The sequence below is a fragment of the Nerophis ophidion genome, linkage group LG01 (assembly GCF_033978795.1).
Source record: "Nerophis ophidion isolate RoL-2023_Sa linkage group LG01, RoL_Noph_v1.0, whole genome shotgun sequence".
Lineage (NCBI taxonomy): Eukaryota > Metazoa > Chordata > Actinopteri > Syngnathiformes > Syngnathidae > Nerophis > Nerophis ophidion.
The window spans coordinates 2,230,889-2,248,872 of record NC_084611.1 but is presented as its reverse complement, the minus strand read 5'-3'; the positions used below and the strand labels follow the sequence as shown (position 1 = coordinate 2,248,872).

General features: G+C 45.5%; 1 protein-coding gene across 2 annotated transcripts in view; it reads right to left on the bottom strand.

The window, feature by feature from the left end:
- The window catches only part of ogdha (oxoglutarate dehydrogenase a), a 33,702-nt gene that overhangs the window by 717 nt on the left and 15,001 nt on the right, over window positions 1-17,984 (bottom strand). The window contains exons 4-22 of one of the 2 annotated variants that reach the window (XM_061893608.1): window positions 14,882-14,975; window positions 12,361-12,476; window positions 12,138-12,292; window positions 11,929-12,075; window positions 7,452-7,542; window positions 7,199-7,378; window positions 7,007-7,135; window positions 6,766-6,945; window positions 6,541-6,693; window positions 6,376-6,478; window positions 6,183-6,311; window positions 5,148-5,298; window positions 4,962-5,089; window positions 4,717-4,895; window positions 4,585-4,656; window positions 4,397-4,522; window positions 2,100-2,172; window positions 1,859-2,022; window positions 1,635-1,789 (exon numbers count right to left, since the gene is read on the bottom strand). In XM_061893608.1, coding sequence (XP_061749592.1) covers window positions 1,635-1,789; window positions 1,859-2,022; window positions 2,100-2,172; window positions 4,397-4,522; window positions 4,585-4,656; window positions 4,717-4,895; window positions 4,962-5,089; window positions 5,148-5,298; window positions 6,183-6,311; window positions 6,376-6,478; window positions 6,541-6,693; window positions 6,766-6,945; window positions 7,007-7,135; window positions 7,199-7,378; window positions 7,452-7,542; window positions 11,929-12,075; window positions 12,138-12,292; window positions 12,361-12,476; window positions 14,882-14,975 — 2,525 coding nt within the window. Of the gene's footprint in view, window positions 1-1,634; window positions 1,790-1,858; window positions 2,023-2,099; window positions 2,173-4,396; window positions 4,523-4,584; window positions 4,657-4,716; window positions 4,896-4,961; window positions 5,090-5,147; window positions 5,299-6,182; window positions 6,312-6,375; window positions 6,479-6,540; window positions 6,694-6,765; window positions 6,946-7,006; window positions 7,136-7,198; window positions 7,379-7,451; window positions 7,543-11,928; window positions 12,076-12,137; window positions 12,293-12,360; window positions 12,477-14,551; window positions 14,655-14,881; window positions 14,976-17,984 lie in introns of both variants that reach the window. The other variant, XM_061893607.1, reaches the window with a different exon arrangement.

Below are 17,984 nucleotides of genomic sequence, written 5' to 3'. Positions count from 1 at the left end.
ATATATATATATATATTAGGGGTGTGACGGTACGTGTATTTGTATTTGACCGTTTCGGTTCGGTGCGGAGGAGTACCGAACAAGTTTCCACACAAACATATGAAGTAGCCGCCTATGCTAAAGTCTTAATAAGCTGCTCTGCTTTCTGCCTCCGTCTCCTACATTGCCCCACCCACAAAACCATCTGATTGGTTACAACCGTAGCGGTAACAGCCAATCAGAAATGCGTTTTCAGAGCACATGTAGTCAGCGCTTCAGCGTCGAGCAGACAGGTGTTTAGCAGGTGACCAGCAGACTCTCCCCAAATTATATTAAAAACTTCCAAGTCAACCACAACTAACATCACTATGAGCCCGTTGACCTTCTAGAAACAAACTGCAGCTCAGCTCACTCGCAGTCCTGGCTTAAGATGAAGGCTATTTAGCTTTTAGCGTAACGTTAGCTCATTTTGCGGTGTGTGCATGTGTTACGGAAAGTGTTGATTGAGGTGTGTTGAAGCAGCAAAAAAGAACATTATGTTAAATGAAGAGTCTTTGTCTCTGATAGTGTATATAACAATGTAAAAGCACCATTAAGCCTACATGAACTCCATGGTGTTCAGGGATGAATAATCTCTCGTATTGCTATTGTACAATTTTTTCAGCTATAGTTACATGAATCATTAGTAATGTAGCAGCCTAGTTTTGAATGGCAGGGTGCCTGCTATCACATGTTGATAGAAATATAACATTTACATAATAAAAAATCAACTACAGGCTTCCCCAATGCTGTAATAAATTAAGCATGATGAGTTGACTTGAAACTGTTTAATGTTGCACTTTTTACATGTAGAAGAAAAGTTGTAATTTGATTTAATCTGAGCAACACGTTGATGCAGTTTAATATTGATTAACGTGGGCATAATTATTATAGTGTTCCCACTGTTAAAAGGATAAAGCCATTGTTTACAAATTTGGTAAAAAAATAACCAAAACATTTATATTTTGTTGTTTTCTTACTGTACCGAAAATGAACCGAACCGTGACCTCTAAACCGAGGTACGTACCGAACCGAAATTTTTGTGTACCGTTACACCCCCTAATATATACCGTATATATATGTTTTATTTATTTTTTGCCGAAGAAAGGTGGGTTGCATGAACAAAGGCACTTGTTTTCAGGTAATGCAGGAAGTGATCACTGCTAACAGCCAATCAGGGGACAGTATCGACTATCAGGTTTGATAGATTCTTTGCACGGAGTGAAAAGAGAAAGTCCAAAAAGTGCAAATGAAAGAGGAAAAGTCACCTGGACAGTTTTTGGATGTTTCCAAAGGGACCATACACAGACCAATGTGGTCAGAATATGATGCAAGGTGCTCAATCATCACCAAGACAGCTAAATCACACTACCTAAGCTCACCCTTTAGAGCACAGCTGTAACTTCCCACCACTAAATCTGCAGAAAATAGTTCTCCGCTTTCTCTGTTGACATTTTCACACTATTTTCTTACACTTTATGAAGCATCTCTTACATATACATGATTTTTAAGAAGTTGACATTTCATATATTTTTGCACTGGTCTTAAAGAATAACAATTACTGGCATAGACGGACATAAAAGAGCCTGAGTCAGTGGCAACAAAGCGATGATTACCAGACGGGCTTGGCTCTCTGGATGGTGGTCCTGATGCGAGGCTTGACATAGTCGTAGTAGCCCTGGTTCTTGTGCTCCTCCTGACACCATACCAGGTCGGCGTTGGAAAAGCGCTCAAACTCCGCCTTCACCTGGTCAAACGGGAACGGCGACAACTGGAGACGGAAAGAAGACATCAGTCCTCTTGTGTCATGTGATCAACCATCTCTTCATCAAGCGTGTACCTGCTCCATGCGCGCGATGGCGACCGTGCCCTCCATTCCGCGGCTCTTCCTCTCTTTGGTCAGCTCGTAGTAAACCTTCCCCGTGCAGAAAATCACCCTCTTGACCTCTTCCGGACGCTCTGAGGCCACACCGTCTTCCACGATCAGCCTCTGGAAGTGGGTTCCTGTACGGGGGAAGCAAGCAGGTCAGCCGTGGGCGGAGCTAGGACAGCCCGGACTGATGGCGTGGGATCACCCCAACCTGGAAGCATCTCATCAAAGCTGGATCTGGCCTCTGGGTGGCGCAGCAGAGACTTGGGAGTGAAGACGATGAGCTGCAGCAAGAAACAGGAAGTTACATCACATGCAGTATGTAGACCAGGGGGGTCTCAACTTGTTGACGCGTTGGACTCCAAACATTTGGCCGGGGGCCAAAAGCAAACTGAAAGTAAAATATATAAATATATATATGTATATATATATGTGTGTGTGTGTGTGTGTCTGTGTATACAGAAGCCAAAGCCAGTGAAGTAGTCCATCCATCCATCCATCCATTTTCTACAGCTTATTCCCTTTCGGGGTCGCGGGGGGCGCTGGCGCCTATCTCAGCTACAATCGGGCGGAAGGCGGGGTACACCCTGGACAAGTCGCCACCTCATCGCAGGGCCAACACAGATAGACAGACAACATTCACACTCACATTCACACACTAGGGCCTAGTCACGCCGTGTAAATGGTAATTAAAAAAAGAAAATGATTTGCAAATCCTTTTCAACTTACAGTCCATTGAATAGACTACAAAGACAAGATATTTAAAGGCCTACTGAAATAAGATGTTGTTATTTAAACGGGGATAGCAGGTCCATTCTATGTGTCATACTTCATCATTTTGCGATATTGCCATATTTTTGCTGAAAGGATTTAGTAGAGAACATCCACCATAAAGTTTGCAACTTTTGGGGGCTAATAAAAAAGCCTTGCCTGTACCGGAAGTAGCAGACGATGTGCGCGTGACGTCATGGGTTGTGGAGCTCCTCACATCTGAACATTGTTTACAATCATGGCCACCAGCAGCGAGAGCGATTCGGACCGAGAAAGCGACAATTTCCCCATTAATTTGAGGGAGGATGAAAGATTTGTGGATGAGGAAAGTGAGAGTGAAGGACTAGAAAAAAAAAAAGACGAGGGCAGTGGGAGCGATCCAGATATTATTACACACATTTACTAGGATAATTCTGGAAAATCCCTATCTGCTTATTATGTTACTAGGGTTTTAGTGAGATTATATGGTCGTACCTGAAAGTCGGAGGGGTGTGGCAACCGCCAGTGTCTCTGAAGGATGCCACGTTTCTTGACGAGGCGAAGGCACCCGTTGGGGCCGGGCTGAGATTTTATTTTTTTCCCCCCTTTTCCACGGTGGAAGCATCCCACGTTCGGGGGCGACCGGTCAGAGGAGACAAGAGAGTCCGCAGCTGCCTCTGACAGGTGCACGAGGAACGACGCAAGCTCTCCGCTCATAACTACCGTAAGAGCCGACTTGTTACCACAATTTCCTCACCGAAACCTGCCGGTTGACATGTGGTAGGGAACCATGTTCGCTTGACCGCTCTGTTCCATAGTAAATCGTCACGTCATCTTTTGGGAATGTAAGCAAGGAAACACCGGCTGTGTTTGTGTGGCTAAAGGGAGCCGCAATACACCGTTTCCCACCTACATCTTTCTTCTTTGACGTCTCCCTTATTAATTGAACAAATTGCAAAAGATTCAGCAAGACAAATGTCCAGAATACTGTGTAATTATGCGATTAAAGCAGACGACTTATAGCTGGGATCGGGGCTGGAAGAAAATGTCCGCTACAATCCGTGACATCACGCGCACGCGTCATCATACCGCGACGTTTAACAGGATACTTTGCGCGAAATTTAAAATTGAAATTTAGTAAACTAAAAAGGCCGTATTGGCATGTGTTGCAATGTTAATATTTCATCATTGATATATAAACTATCAGACTGCGTGGTCAGTAGTAGTGGCTTTCAGTAGGCCTTTAATGTTCACATTAACAAACTTTTTTTTTTTTTTTGCACATAATCGTGAACTTAGAATTTAATGGCAGCAGCACATTGCAAAAAATTCAAGCAGAAGCTTGCCAGAAGCTTGTGGATTGCTAACAAAAGCACCTTGTTGCAGGTAAACTTGCCAAGGGACATGAAAGCAAATATTATCACTGCTGTATGTATACTTTTGACCCAGCAGATGTGCTCACATTTTCAGTAGAGCCGTAATAAACTCACAAAAGAAGCAAACTTCAAGAATTCTTTTTGTGAGCAACAAGTATGTGCTCCAGTCATTAAATCACAAAAAAAAAAAAAAAAAAGAGTTGTAGAAATGACTGGAAACTCCAGACAGCCATGACATCATGTTGTTTACATGTGTATGTACACTTTTGACCACCACTGTACATATTGAATATATATTTCTGAAAAAAATGTTTCTTCACACCCCGAATGGAAACGTTAAATAACCACATTCTTGAGGGGGGCGGAGTCTGAAGCATCTTACCGGCTTCCTGAAGGGGAGGAGGATCTGACGGCGAATAACGTGGAAGTAGTTTCCTGGCGCGGAGCAGTTGACCACGATCCAGTTGCAGTCGTACAGCTGCTGCACGGCAAAGTCCTCGCCGATGTTCTAAGAGAGGAGACCGGAACGTGTGATGGCCGCCAGGACAGGAAGTGGACATGCTCTCTTACCGGCATCACATCTGGGTCGTCGTTGCACATTTGGAGGAACCTCTCTGGACGAGCAGAAGAATGCTCAGGGCCCTGCAGACGAGATGGAGAGTCAGAGGCGGCGCCGTGCTCAACGGCGTGCGGCTAGCTCACCATGCCCTCCATGCCGTGCGGCAGCAGCAGCACGATGCCGTTCTGCCGGACCCACTTGGCCTGGCCGGGACAGATGAACTGGTCTATGATGCACTGGGCCGTGTTGTGGAAGTCTCCAAACTGCGCCTCCCACAGGATGAGCGCATTGGGACTCGCCATGGCGAAGCCCAGTTCGAAGCCTGGCCGCAGTAAAACACGTTACTTGGACAGGAAGTGAGAGCAAGTGCAAGAAGGCGAGGACTGACCCAGGACGCCATACTCGGACAGGGAGCTGTTGCAGACGGTGTATGGCGCCTGGTCGGGAGACATGTGGTTCATGGGAATACAGATCCTCTTGTCCACGTTCTGGTCGTGGAGGACATGATGGCGGTGGCTGAAAGCAGAGGCCGCGTCACGCCAGGAACTGTGGGCGAGAGTCTCATGTCACTCACCTGAACGTCCCTCGCTCCACGTCCTGACCCGACAGGCGGACGTGGATTCCCTCCTTCAGCAGAGACCCGAAGGCCATGTACTCTCCCAGAGCCCAGTCCACGGTCCGGTTCCGCACCATCTCCCCGCGACTTTTCAGGACACGACTCAGTCCTGAGAGACAAAGTGAGGACATTCATGTTCAGTCCAAAATCTGGGAGACACTTCAAGGGGAACTGCACTTTTGTTTTTGGAATTTTGTCCATCATTCACAATCTTTATGTATGACGAAATACATTTTTCTTATACGGCCTAACAATGTTATGAAAAGTCTGCTTACAATGGTAGTCGGCTATAAACCCCTAAAAACCTCCATCAAGGTTTGATATCCAGTACATGCAGAGATTATACATGTGATGGAGAAACATTCATTTAATATTTACTATTTTGATCATTTTAAGCATACATTAATTTAAAAAATGCATCATGTTTGCTCACTGCAGACTTCATGAGTGCCAACAAACATAAAACTGTCACTTACTGAACAATATCTGCTCTCACTGGGATGCCGACTGGTATATATATATATATGTATATACCCGTTTAGATGAAGAATTAATCATAACCTTAACATCTTTTTGTCTTTCTCGCCATATCCGGGCCTAAATTGAATGTCAAAGTTGAGTAATTTGTTGGATCATAGCCTCATCCTTCTACTATCAAGGTGAGAGGCATGATTTATGATGTAGACTAGGAGCCCCGAGGCGGGAAAGCTGTCAATGTAGCAGCAACAAGCTTGCTAGCTCCCTGTTACAACGCACCAGTAAAAATGGTTTGTCCATGTTAGCACTTATAATCACAATATCGCTGATACTTGCTTCAAATTCAGGTCACAAATGTATTTTTGGATCTTTATTCAGAGGGCTTTATGGGCAGAGTAGAGTTAGAATGCCTTAAAAAAGGACATCTGTATTAGTGTCCCATAAGGATTGTGAAAGTGCAGTTCCCCTTTAAAAGCCTAGTCTGGGCTCAGGACTCAGGATGTGGGACATGCTGACCTCCGTGGATGGTGAAGTCCTCCACAGGGACGGATGAGGCCACGCTTCCTATGTGGTTCAGGTCCTCCTCAGACAGACCGGTGGAGGGACAGCTCATGGACTTGGGCTGCCCGTCCAGAGTGAAGAAACCTGCAGGTAAAAGAGCGGGTCCAGTGGACTGCAGACATCAGCGCGGTTCTGCTCGCGACCTCACCAGGCCAGGGAGAGTCCAGCCAGTGTTTGATGTGCAGGATCTTCTCATCTTTGGAGCGAGCGTACGCCTCCTCGCAGATCTTGTCGTACTTGGCAATTTCCTCCTGCGGGCAGATGTTGGGCATCACCACTTGACAGTCGCAGGCAGTTTCCCAGGCGGCAGTACCTCGTACTCCTGGCGGCTCACGGTTCCGTCGGCGATCAGTTTCTCGGCGTACTTCTGCAGGACGGGCTTCTGCTTCTTGATCTGCTTGTACATGAGCGGCTGAGTGAACATGGGCTCGTCCATCTCGTTGTGGCCCATTCGCCGGTAGCACACCTGCACACACGCTAGCGGTCAACGTTGCCGTCGGAGCGGCGCCACGCAGGCGAAGACGAGGCGAGCACTGACCAGGTCCACCACCACGTCCTTGTGGAACGTGGCCCTCCACTCGGCCGCCACCTTGCACACGTACATGACGGCCTCCGGGTCGTCGGCGTTGACGTGGAAGATGGGAGCGTTGACCACCCGGGCCACATCGGTGGGATACGGAGACGAGCGAGCCATACGCGGGTCAGTGGTGAACCCGATCTACGAGCAGGAAGGTGACGGTTTGGCAGCTCTCACCTGACTGTTGGGACTGTGAGCTCACCTGGTTGTTGACCACGACGTGCACGGTGCCGTGCGTGGTGTAGGAAGGTAGGTCGGACAGATGGAAGGTCTCATACACGATGCCCTGACCTGCAAAGGCAGCGTCGCCGTGCAGCAGGATGGACATCACCTGTGCGCGGAGCGGAGCGTGAGGTGTCTGAACAGGTGCCGGCCAGGGCACAACACAACTCACCCGCTTGCCGTCGTTGTCCCCGCAATAGAACTGCTCAGCCTTGGTCTTTCCCTGCACCACCGGGTCGGCGGCCTCCAGGTGAGACGGGTTGGCCACCAGAGACAAGGTGATGTTGCGGTCGGTCACGCGGTTGATCCTCCGGTGGTACATTCCCAGGTGGTACTTGACATCCCCGGAGCCCTGAGGGGGTGGGGAGCACACCTTTCAAATGCATGCTGCTGTAACCCCCGGCAACCAGAAGATGAAAAAGTACCTCGTCCGCCGCTTCCAGTTTGGAGTCAAACTGACAGAAAATCTGTTCCAGCTCCTTACGGATCACATTGGCCAGAACGTTGAGGCGCCCCCTGGAAAAGGGTGGGGAATGAGTACATGTGTGGAAGAAGTAGACATTGCGCCGATATTTGACATTTTGACGGTATCGACCTTTTTTAATCGGTAGCTGCCTTTTTTTTTTTTTGCACAACAGAAGTACATTAGCAGGCAGACTATTGAAACATGTGGATCATTAGTGAAGTAGATGGTAGTAAGCACTGCTCAATCACCAGCACTTTTGCCCTGCGGTAAAAAAAAACTATTTTCTGGAGGCCAAAACATTTTTTATTTCAGAATAAAGACTTTCATTGTCAATCGTTCTCCCCCAACATGGTTTGATATCTATTTGCATTTTTGTGCTCACAGCAACATTTCCCTCCCTGCAGAGCTGCTCTCCTACAGCACCAGTCCGCTTCACCGCCAAAATGTGCAATTTATGCCAAGAAATGCAGTTTATGACCTTATCAAATGTCCTAGCATCTTCCCAGGCTCGTTTTTTGGTTTTCGCTACAGCAACAAGCGTGGGCTCATTAAAGGAGCGCCACCAGTTTCATGTTCCGTCATTCGATCAAATAACGCGACAGAGATGGATGGGCAGAAAAGATATCTCTGCCAAAAATCTAAACCTAGTGTAAATATTTTGACAAACAGGAGATCATTACAAAAGTAAGGAAGAGCGGTCAGAAGCTCACAAATCCTCATACATTCTGTGACATCTAGGAAGAAATGTCAGTAATTTTGAAAAAATGTTTCAACTTGGCCAGTGCCCTGTACTTTGCAGTGGTTTGTTGGGGGAGCAGCACCAGCAAAAAGGACTTAAACCGGAATGACAAACTGATCCGGAAAGTCGGCCATACTATAGGCACGCAGTTGGAGGTGTTTGTGTCAGTGAAGACAGGAGGACACTGGACAAACTGCTGGCCATCATGGACACTCTTGCCCACCCACTCCAGCAGACCATTGAGACAGTGGAGTTCATACTCCAACGGGCTCCTCCAGCTTCCTTCCCACAGTGTTGGATTCAAGAAGTCCTTCATTCCGCACTCCATCCAGCTGTATAACCACTGGCCATACAGCAATAGATGATATCTGTCTATTACCTGACATGTTAGCTACCTCTCTTTGTTTATAATGTCTATTTTCTGCTGGATCTACTCTTTATTTATGCTGCAGCTGTTACATATACTGTAATTGGTATATATTATATAAACATATATCATATGTAAATAATAAATGTTATATTTTATATTGCTACTACAGTACATTTTTAGTCTACTTTATACCTGCATTATCCTTTCCATCCTTTGTAACTGAGCTACTGTGTGGAACAATTTCCAATGTGATCATTAAAGTTTGTCTAAGTTGTCTTAAGTCTATAAATCTATGTGAAGGAATTGTTTTATTCAAATGTTGGCAATATTTCAGGAAAGCATAAAGCATGGGTGTCAAACTCTGGCCTGCGGGCCAAATTTGGCCCACCGTGTAATTTAATTTTGGCCCTCGAGGCAATATCAAATTATTATAGCTGGCCCGCCGTTATTACACAGCAGCGGTGCCGCTCTAACACCGCAATATCTCACACTTGCCAATCCGCCCGAAGTTCAGTGCCCCTCCTGAAAATCTCCCAGGGCAAGCATTCTCCCGATTTCCACCCGGACAACAATATTGAGGGCGTGCCTTAAAGGCACTGCCTTTAGTATCCTCTACAACCTGTCTTCACGTCCGCATTTCCTCCATACAAACAGCATGCAGGCCCACTCGCATAATATATGCGGCTATTACACACACATAAGTGAATGCAAGGCATACTTGGTCAACTCTACATGCCCCTAAAGCTGACCAGCACGCCGGACTGTAGTCAGTTGGAAGCGTGTCGTAATGAAATTAAACAATGGCTGTCCGCTAACTTTTTGCAAGTTAATGCCAAAAAAACAGAAATGCTGATTATCGGTCCTGCTAGACACCGACCTCTATTTAATAATACAACTTTAACATTTGACAACCAAATAATAAAAAAAGGTGACTCTGTAAAAAATCTGGGTATTATCTTCGACCCAACTCTCTCCTTTGAGGCACACATTAAAAGAGTTACTAAAACGGCCTTCTTTCATCTCCGTAATATCGCTAAAATTCGCTCCATTTTGTCCACTAAAGACGCCGAGATCATTATCCATGCGTTTGTTACGTCTCGTCTCGATTACTGTAACGTATTATTTTCGGGTCTCCCCATGTCTAGCATTAAAAGATTACAGTTGGTACAAAATGCGGCTGCTAGACTTTTGACAAGAACAAGAAAGTTTGATCATATTACGCCTGTACTGTATATACCTTTATATACATATATACATACATATATACTGTATATACCTTTATATACATATATACATACATATATACCTATACTGGCTCACCTGCACTGGCTTCCTGTGCACTTAAGATGTGACTTTAAGGTTTTACTACTTACGTATAAAATACTACACGGTCTAGCTCCAGCCTATCTTGCCGATTGTATTGTACCATATGTCCCGGCAAGAAATCTGCGTTCAAAAGACTCCGGCTTATTTGTGATTCCTAGAGCCCAAAAAAAGTCTGCGGGCTATAGAGCGTTTTCCGTTCGGGCTCCAGTACTCTGGAATGCCCTCCCGGTAACAGTTCGAGATGCTACCTCAGTAGAAGCATTTAAGTCTCACCTTAAAACTCATTTGTATACTCTAGCCTTTAAATAGACCTCCTTTTTAGACCAGTTGATCTGCCGCTTCTTTTCTTTCTCCTATGTCCCCCCCTCCCTTGTGGAGGGGGTCCGGTCCGATGACCATGGATGAAGTACTAGCTGTCCAGAGTCGAGACCCAGGATGGACCGCTCGTCGGGACCCAGGATGGACCGCTCGCCTGTATCGGTTGGGGACGTCTCTACGCTGCTGATCCGCTTGAGATGGTTTCCTGTGGACGGGACTCTCGCTGCGGTCTTGGATCCGCTTGAACTGAACTCTCGCGGCTGTGTTGGAGCCACTATGGATTGAACTTTCACAGTATCATGTTAGACCCGCTCGACATCCATTGCTTTCGGTCCCCTAGAGGGGGGGGTTGCCCACATCTGAGGTCCTCTCCAAGGTTTCTCATAGTCAGCATTGTCACTGGCGTCCCACTGGATGTGAATTCTCCCTGCCCACTGGGTGTGAGTTTTCCTTGCCCTTTTGTGGGTTCTTCCGAGGATGTTGTAGTCGTAATGATTTGTGCAGTCCTTTGAGACATTTGTGATTTGGGGCTATATAAATAAACATTGATTGATTGATTGAACAGCCATACAGGTCACACTGAGGGTGGTCGTATAAACAACTTTAACACTTTTACAAATATGCGCCACACTGTGAACTCACACCAAACAAGAATGACAAACACATTTCGGGAGAACATCTGAACTGTAACATAACATAAAAACAACAGAAAAAATACCCAGAACCCCTTGCAGCACTAACTCTTTCGGGACGCTACAATATATTTTGATATTTACCTCAAAAGGCTGCAAATAGAAAAGAGGCATTGAATTTGTATTTAAATTTTATTTGATATGTCATTGATATTTTTTAATTATTATTATTATTATTATTTGAAACTCGATTTCGCATGTCACTATAAAGTTACTCTATATAAGCCTTGCTTGTTCAATGCAAAACTTGTTTGGGTCCCTATTGGTTAATTTGTTCAACCTTGGCCCGCGGCCTTTTTCAGTTTTACATTTTGGCCCACTCTGTATTTGAGTTGGGCTTCACGGTGGTAGAGGGGTTAGTGCGTCTGCCTCACAATACGAAGGTCCTGCAGTCCTGGGTTCAATTCCAGGCTGAGGATCTTTCTGTGTGGAGTTTGCATGTTCTCCCCGTGAATGCGTGGGTTCCCTCCGGGTACTCCGGCTTCCTCCCACCTCCAAAGACATGCACCTGGGGATAGGTTGATTGGCAACACTAAATTGGCCCTAGTGTGTGAATGTGAGTGTGAATGTTGTCTGTCTGTCTGTCTGTCTGTGTTGGCCCTGCGATGAGGTGGCAACTTGTCCAGGGGGTACCCCGCCTTCCGCCCGATTGTAGCTGAGATAGGCGCCAGCGCCCCCCGCGGCCCCGAAAGGGAATAAGCGGTAGAAAATGGATGGATGTATTTGAGTTTGACACCCCTGGCATAAAGTGTTATAAAACTGTACAACATTGAGTGAGTCATTGGGATGTGGAGATATGCCACATCATTATAAATACTCCTCTTAGACACACGTAATAGAGGAGTTTGATGTTATTTGCTGCTAAATTAGCGCCGCGGAAAACAAAGTCGCGACTGGTTCCAGAATATTTTTGGAAAAAACAAATGAAATCCCTGTTTACAATTCCTGTTTAAATAACGCCCCTTGACTACTACCAGAAACCCCCACATACCTGTGAGGCATGCCCATGATGACACACTCCACCCCGCTGGCAGAGGAGACGTCAATGATGGTTTTCAGAGACGGGATGAGGGACTCGCATCCCTCCAGGCCAAAACGCTTCTCAGCCGACCATTTCTTCTGCAGGAACTCCTCGAACCTGCACACAGCTTAACGTTACTTTCCAACGGCCATAGGTGGCTTGGCTGCGGGCGGCGCTACCTGGTGGAGCGGATCATGCGGGCCAGCAGAGTCCGCTTCTCTTCCACGGTGAACTGCATCACGCCTGGAGTCTCAAACTTCTGTCGGATCCACTGACACTGCTCCAGATCGTTGATGAACATGAACTCCACGCCGATGTGCTGACAGTACGCCATCTGCGCGCCGACAAGCGGAGGTCAGCGCTCTGAGGCTGGCGCTGTGACGCCAACAGCGTGTCGCTCACCTCCAGCCGGCGTATGATCTCCTTCAATGGCAGCGCGCTCTCAGAGCCTCCGATGAAGGTGGTGGTGGGCAGGCGAAACACCTTCTCCAGGTCCGACTCATCCAGATTGTAGAAGCCTAGGCATCCCAGAATGCACAGCGGGGGGCGAAGGAAAGGAAGCAAGGAAAGGGTAAAGGAGGCAAGGAAAAACATCAATTAGTAATGGAGGAAGGAGCAGAGAACACTCACACCACACAAGACAGTGGTGAGTGGGTCCGAGAGGGGGGGAGGGGTTGGTCGGTGGTTGGGTGGTCTCGTTACACCTTCATGACTTTGACCATGACAGTTATGCTGTGTTCAAGAGTAAGGTGGCAGGCGTAAATTGGGCGTGTCCTTCAATCTCTGAGCTGAAGCTGACGGGGCGCATTTTGCAAGCTTCGACTTGAGGGAGGGGCTATGCTGCTGGTCCAGCTGGGACCCTGGGGGTCCTAACATCCGCTGGACCTGATGCCGGAAGCTCCACACGGCAAAATCATCTTCAACACCTGCACACACGCGGCAATAGCAGCTAGACGCTAACCACACACACACACGTTTTACGAAGGGGCTGAGAAAGTTATGGTGGTAAATCAGGACACGTGGGAAGAAATAAAAAGTACTTGTAAAGTTACTGTGGTACATCAGGATATGTGGGAATAAATAAAAAAGTACTTTTAAAGTTACTGTGGTGCATCAGGATACGTGGGAAGAAATAAAAAAGTACTTTTAAAGTTACTGTGGTGGATCAGGATACGTGGGAATAAATGGTAAACACATTTAATCGCTGCATTGCCCCCGAAACAGCAGCATTTTAACTTGTAATGTGCATGTTTGAAAGAAAAAATAACTTTAAAACGACAATTAACAACATTTACCAGGGCTGCGCAAACAAACAATCCATTCAGAATGGCCATTTTATTCATCCCATTCAAAAAAAATTCATCATTGTCAAAAATCAATACAAAAACAATATCTAATTATTTTTTTTGTTTCATAAAGAAATCATATGCGCTTACGGACTGTATCCCTGCAGAGTGCATTCATCTATATTGATATATAATGTATATATTGTGTTTTTTATGTTGATTTAATAATATAAATAATAAAAAAAAATCCTTGTGTGGCCCAGTACCAATCGGTCCAAGAACCGGTTTTTGGGGACCACTGTTTTACACTCACTTTCTTTGTCCAGCGCTTGCTATAAGCTAGCGTTAGGGAGTCGGACAAAAGGCCGCTGGTATGGTGAGGTACCACTGTACTTTGTTTGGAGCTTCTCCTGCCAATGTGTGCACAACGATGCTCCTTCTGACCCTCATGCAGCAAACATGTACATATTTGGATGTAGTTCCTGAGCTGGATGGTGTCCCCTCACTAATGTGTGTCTATAAATGGTGGCGCAAGGTTTTCTCGGAAAGAAGAAAGGTTCCCTCTGCAGGAAGCTCAGCACACACAAGCTACCAACACCAAGATGGCGACTACACTGGCTTTTATCACACTGCGCTGCTTCTCGTACCTCCAATTGTGAGGACTTGCAGCCGCTCCTTGACTGCGCCTGGACGGGTGGCCGGGGGGGCGGAGCAAAGGAAGGAAACATCCAGAGTTAGTGACCTACGACCCGCTCCTGCACAGCACAAGACGCCATCGCCTCCAGCAGCCGCAGGAACGCCATGCCAAACTCAGCGGGGATCAGAACACTTCCTGGCCGCTTGCCACGCCGCAGCTAAGCGAGGCTAAAGCTAATTAGCGGTTAGTGACGCTACCAGGTAAGAAGACTGAGGACACCTGAGAACTTCAACAAGGGGCAAACATGCACTTGACCAAACATCTCCTCTTTGCACGATTCAACACAAATACCTGACTTCTTCACCACGCCACTCCAACTCAGATCAATCCCTTCCTGGCCGCTGCAAGCCAGAGGTCACATTCCCACCCTGTTAGCTAGCAGCTGCGGGATGTTAGCAAGCGTCAGGCTCGAAGATGAATATTACGGTCAGGGCAACGTCATCCATGACAGCTAAAGACGTATTATGTGGCCTTTGGAGTTTCCTCTAAGTTAGGAGACCGTCGGTTGTACACCAGGAGAGGTTCTCCTGGTGTACAAAGAGGTTCTGGAAGCGGGGGCCGCCAAGCGAGGCAGAGCAGGAGGAGGGGGTCTCGGACGTTTGCTCCTCACCCAGCTTGTCGGAGGACGTGATAATGTCAGTGGGGACACACGAGTCCAGATCTGCGTCCATGATGCCGAGGGGGTCCAACTGGGCCACATGGTGCCCGCGGATCTACAGGGAACGAGGACAGAGCCCACCCGGGACAGGAGGGGGAAGGATGGAGCGGGGTGAGGACAAAGACGAGCACAAAGACGTGGTGGAGAGAAGACAAATGAGCGGGAGACACGGCATCCAGGAGAAGATGAGACAGAAGAAGAGGAGGAGGAGCAGAGGGGGGGTGGGTGGGAAGGAGAAGCAATGTTAACACACCAAGCAGGAAGTACTTTCTTATTTCTCACCAACGTCCTGGAAGCCGCTATTGACTGGAGCGTCATCAAAATTGACACAGCTGATTCCCAGAGGATCCAAGTGGGCATTGTGATGCCCCATTACCTGCGCACACATCCAAGTGCACACACACAAGTCAGGGGAGAAGGTCAACAGGAAGTCACATTCAAAGACTACGCCGTCACGGCGGGCTCCGGCAGAGCTTCACGCCGACCTCCCGAGGAAACATTCTAACATGCATGTGGACTTTATAGTTTGAGCTGACTACACAAATGCTGTGATTACATCTGCTGTTGTACAAACAGCTGAAGTTCAAGTTCACTGCTGCTACACGGGACACTGGACAGCCGGCCGGTGACAGCGGCGGTTGCTCACTCAGGCGAAACACCGCCGCCTCACCTTTGGGCAAAGAATTGCACGTCACGATAAGCAAAGTTCATATTTTAGAATAGTGTTTTTCAACCACTGTGCCGCAGCACACTAGTGTGCCGTGAGATACAGTCTGGTGTGCTGTGGGAGATGATGCCATTTCACCTAATTGGGCTAAAAAATATTTTTTGCAAACCAGTAATTATAATCCACAAATAATGTGCCGTTGTTGTGTAGAGCGCGGTAAACTAACCGTGTGATACTCTTTCATATCAGTAGGTGGCAGCAGGTAGCTAATTGTTTTGTGGATGTCGGGAACATGGTTTGTCAAGATCACTATATGCAGACGACAACGGTAGGCAGGGTGCAGGTAAAAAGGTATTTAATGTTTAAACCAAAAATAAACAAAAGGCGAGTGCCGTTAAGAAAAAGCATTGAAGCTACGCAAAACGAAACTGAAACTGAACTGGCTGCAAAGTAAACCAAAACAAAATGCTGGACGACAGCAAAGACTTACAGCGTGTGGAGCAGCAGACGGCGTCCATAAAGTACATCCGTACATGACAATCAACAACAAAATAAGAGTGCAAGACATGATGTAAAACACTACACACAGGAAAACAGCAAAAAAGTCCAAATAAGTCACGGCGCTATGTGACAGTGGTGACAGTACACCTACTTTGAGACAAGCTATAGTGATGCATGCTTACTTGTGCTTTCAATTTATATCCAACAATTGCGAGAACGACTTTTTACTGTCAATACCGGCTGCTGAGTTTCATTTTTTAAAATGGTTTCTACTAGTGGTTTGCCTCGGGATTTTTTCAATGAAAAAAAAAGTGCTTTGGCTCAAGAAAGGTTGAAAAACACTTTTTTAGAATACAGTAGAAGGTGCTTATATCAATGGCCCTCGGACTAGCTGAAGTACGGCCGTCGAAATCGAAACTAAAACTTGTGACTTTGTCCAGAGCAGGGATGTAACCATATGAACGTTTTTAATGGGACCACAGTTAATAATATTGCGGTATTCAGTGTTTCCCACAGGTCAGGCATATTGGAATATAATTACAACACTTTATGTACATATTTATATACATATTTATATAATATGTAACTACAAGCTCCATTCACAGACAGAGTCCCATTGCTTTTATGAACGGTCTAGCGCAGGGGTAGGGAACCTATGTCTCTAGAGCCAGATGTGGCTCTTTTGATGACCGCATCTGGCTCTCAGATAGATCTTAGCTGACATTGCTTAACACGATATGTAATGAATAATTCTGCAGTTAATCGCGATGTTAAAAATAACTTTCAAAATATAAAACATTCTCAAGCATGTTAATCCAACCAACCGTTTTCTACCGCACCTGTTCAAGAAATAACAATGTTATTAAAAAGAATTAGAGACTTATTATACTCTAAAAATGTAGGTTTTAATTAAAAAATGCACACATTTAGTTTTATTCAGTGTTAAAAAAATATGATATGGCTCTCAGGGAAATACGTTTTAAAATATTTGGCTTTCATGGCTCTCTCAGCCAAAAAGGTTCCCGACCCCTGGTCTAGCGAGTCAAAACCAAAAAAAAAAAATATTTTTATTTTTTTATTTTTTTATTTGTGGCGGCCGTAATTATTTCGTGGCAGACCGCCACAAATAAATGAATGTGTGGGAAACCCTGCGTATTGTTGAACATTTAATTTTGTGGTATGTCGTTTCTTAATGACGTTAATTTCTTTTGTAGTCATGTTAGCATTTAAGCTAGCTAGCACAGGAATTTGTCAAAAGGTTTCAACAAGTTAAATGTGTGACTTTTTTATGACCATATTGAAAATAATTTAAGACCATTACACACACAAGTACAACGCCAGAATGAATTGCAAGTATAAGAATATAACAAGACAAAGTAGGCATAACATGGTCACTACTGCCTACTTTGTCTTGTTATATTCTTATTTTACTGTTTTATTGTTATTCCCATTGTTTTTATTCTTTTTGTAATATTTCTCTATTTTGTTTCCTTTTAAACCCCCATTATTTACTTTTTTCTTTAAATTGATCTCAACTCTGTACACTGCTGCTGGAATTTTAATTTTCCTGAAGGAACTCTCCTGAAGGAATCAATAAAGTACTACCTATCTATCTATCTATGAATTCATTCGCTGCTCTTTCACATTGGAAATCAAAACGGTTAAACTAACTAAAATCATATTGTAAACTAATTGACAAAAATATTAGCAAACATGGTGTAGATGTGTTTTATGTCAAAATGTGCAGTGTGCTTCATAGCATGCAACAACAAGCAGGAAAGCACAACATATTTGTCGGTGAAAGGGGCTGTTAGCAACTTTGCTAAAGCTAAATGGTTCACTTATTCAGTGTTTTTGTGGCTGTCAGAATGTAGCAAACAGATCAAACCCTCTACAGTACTACTACAATATTTGCAAAAAGTTGTGCTCAGCTCACTTTGTATCTGCTATTTGTTAACAAACAAGGACTAGTTTTTATTGAAGCAGGACAGATCTCCCTTGCCATAAACTGAATGTAAATACTAAACACACAACCTTTATAGCTTGTAATGTCACTTGCTGTGTGGCGGAAAGATTAGCCTTGAGAAACTGGAATAAATCATGTTTTTTATAGTTGTACTGCAGTGAGTGTGTATTTACTTTAACAGTATTTCACTCTTACACATCTCATATTGATCACTTTACCCACAATGCACTCCTTTGAGTCCATCCTTGTGT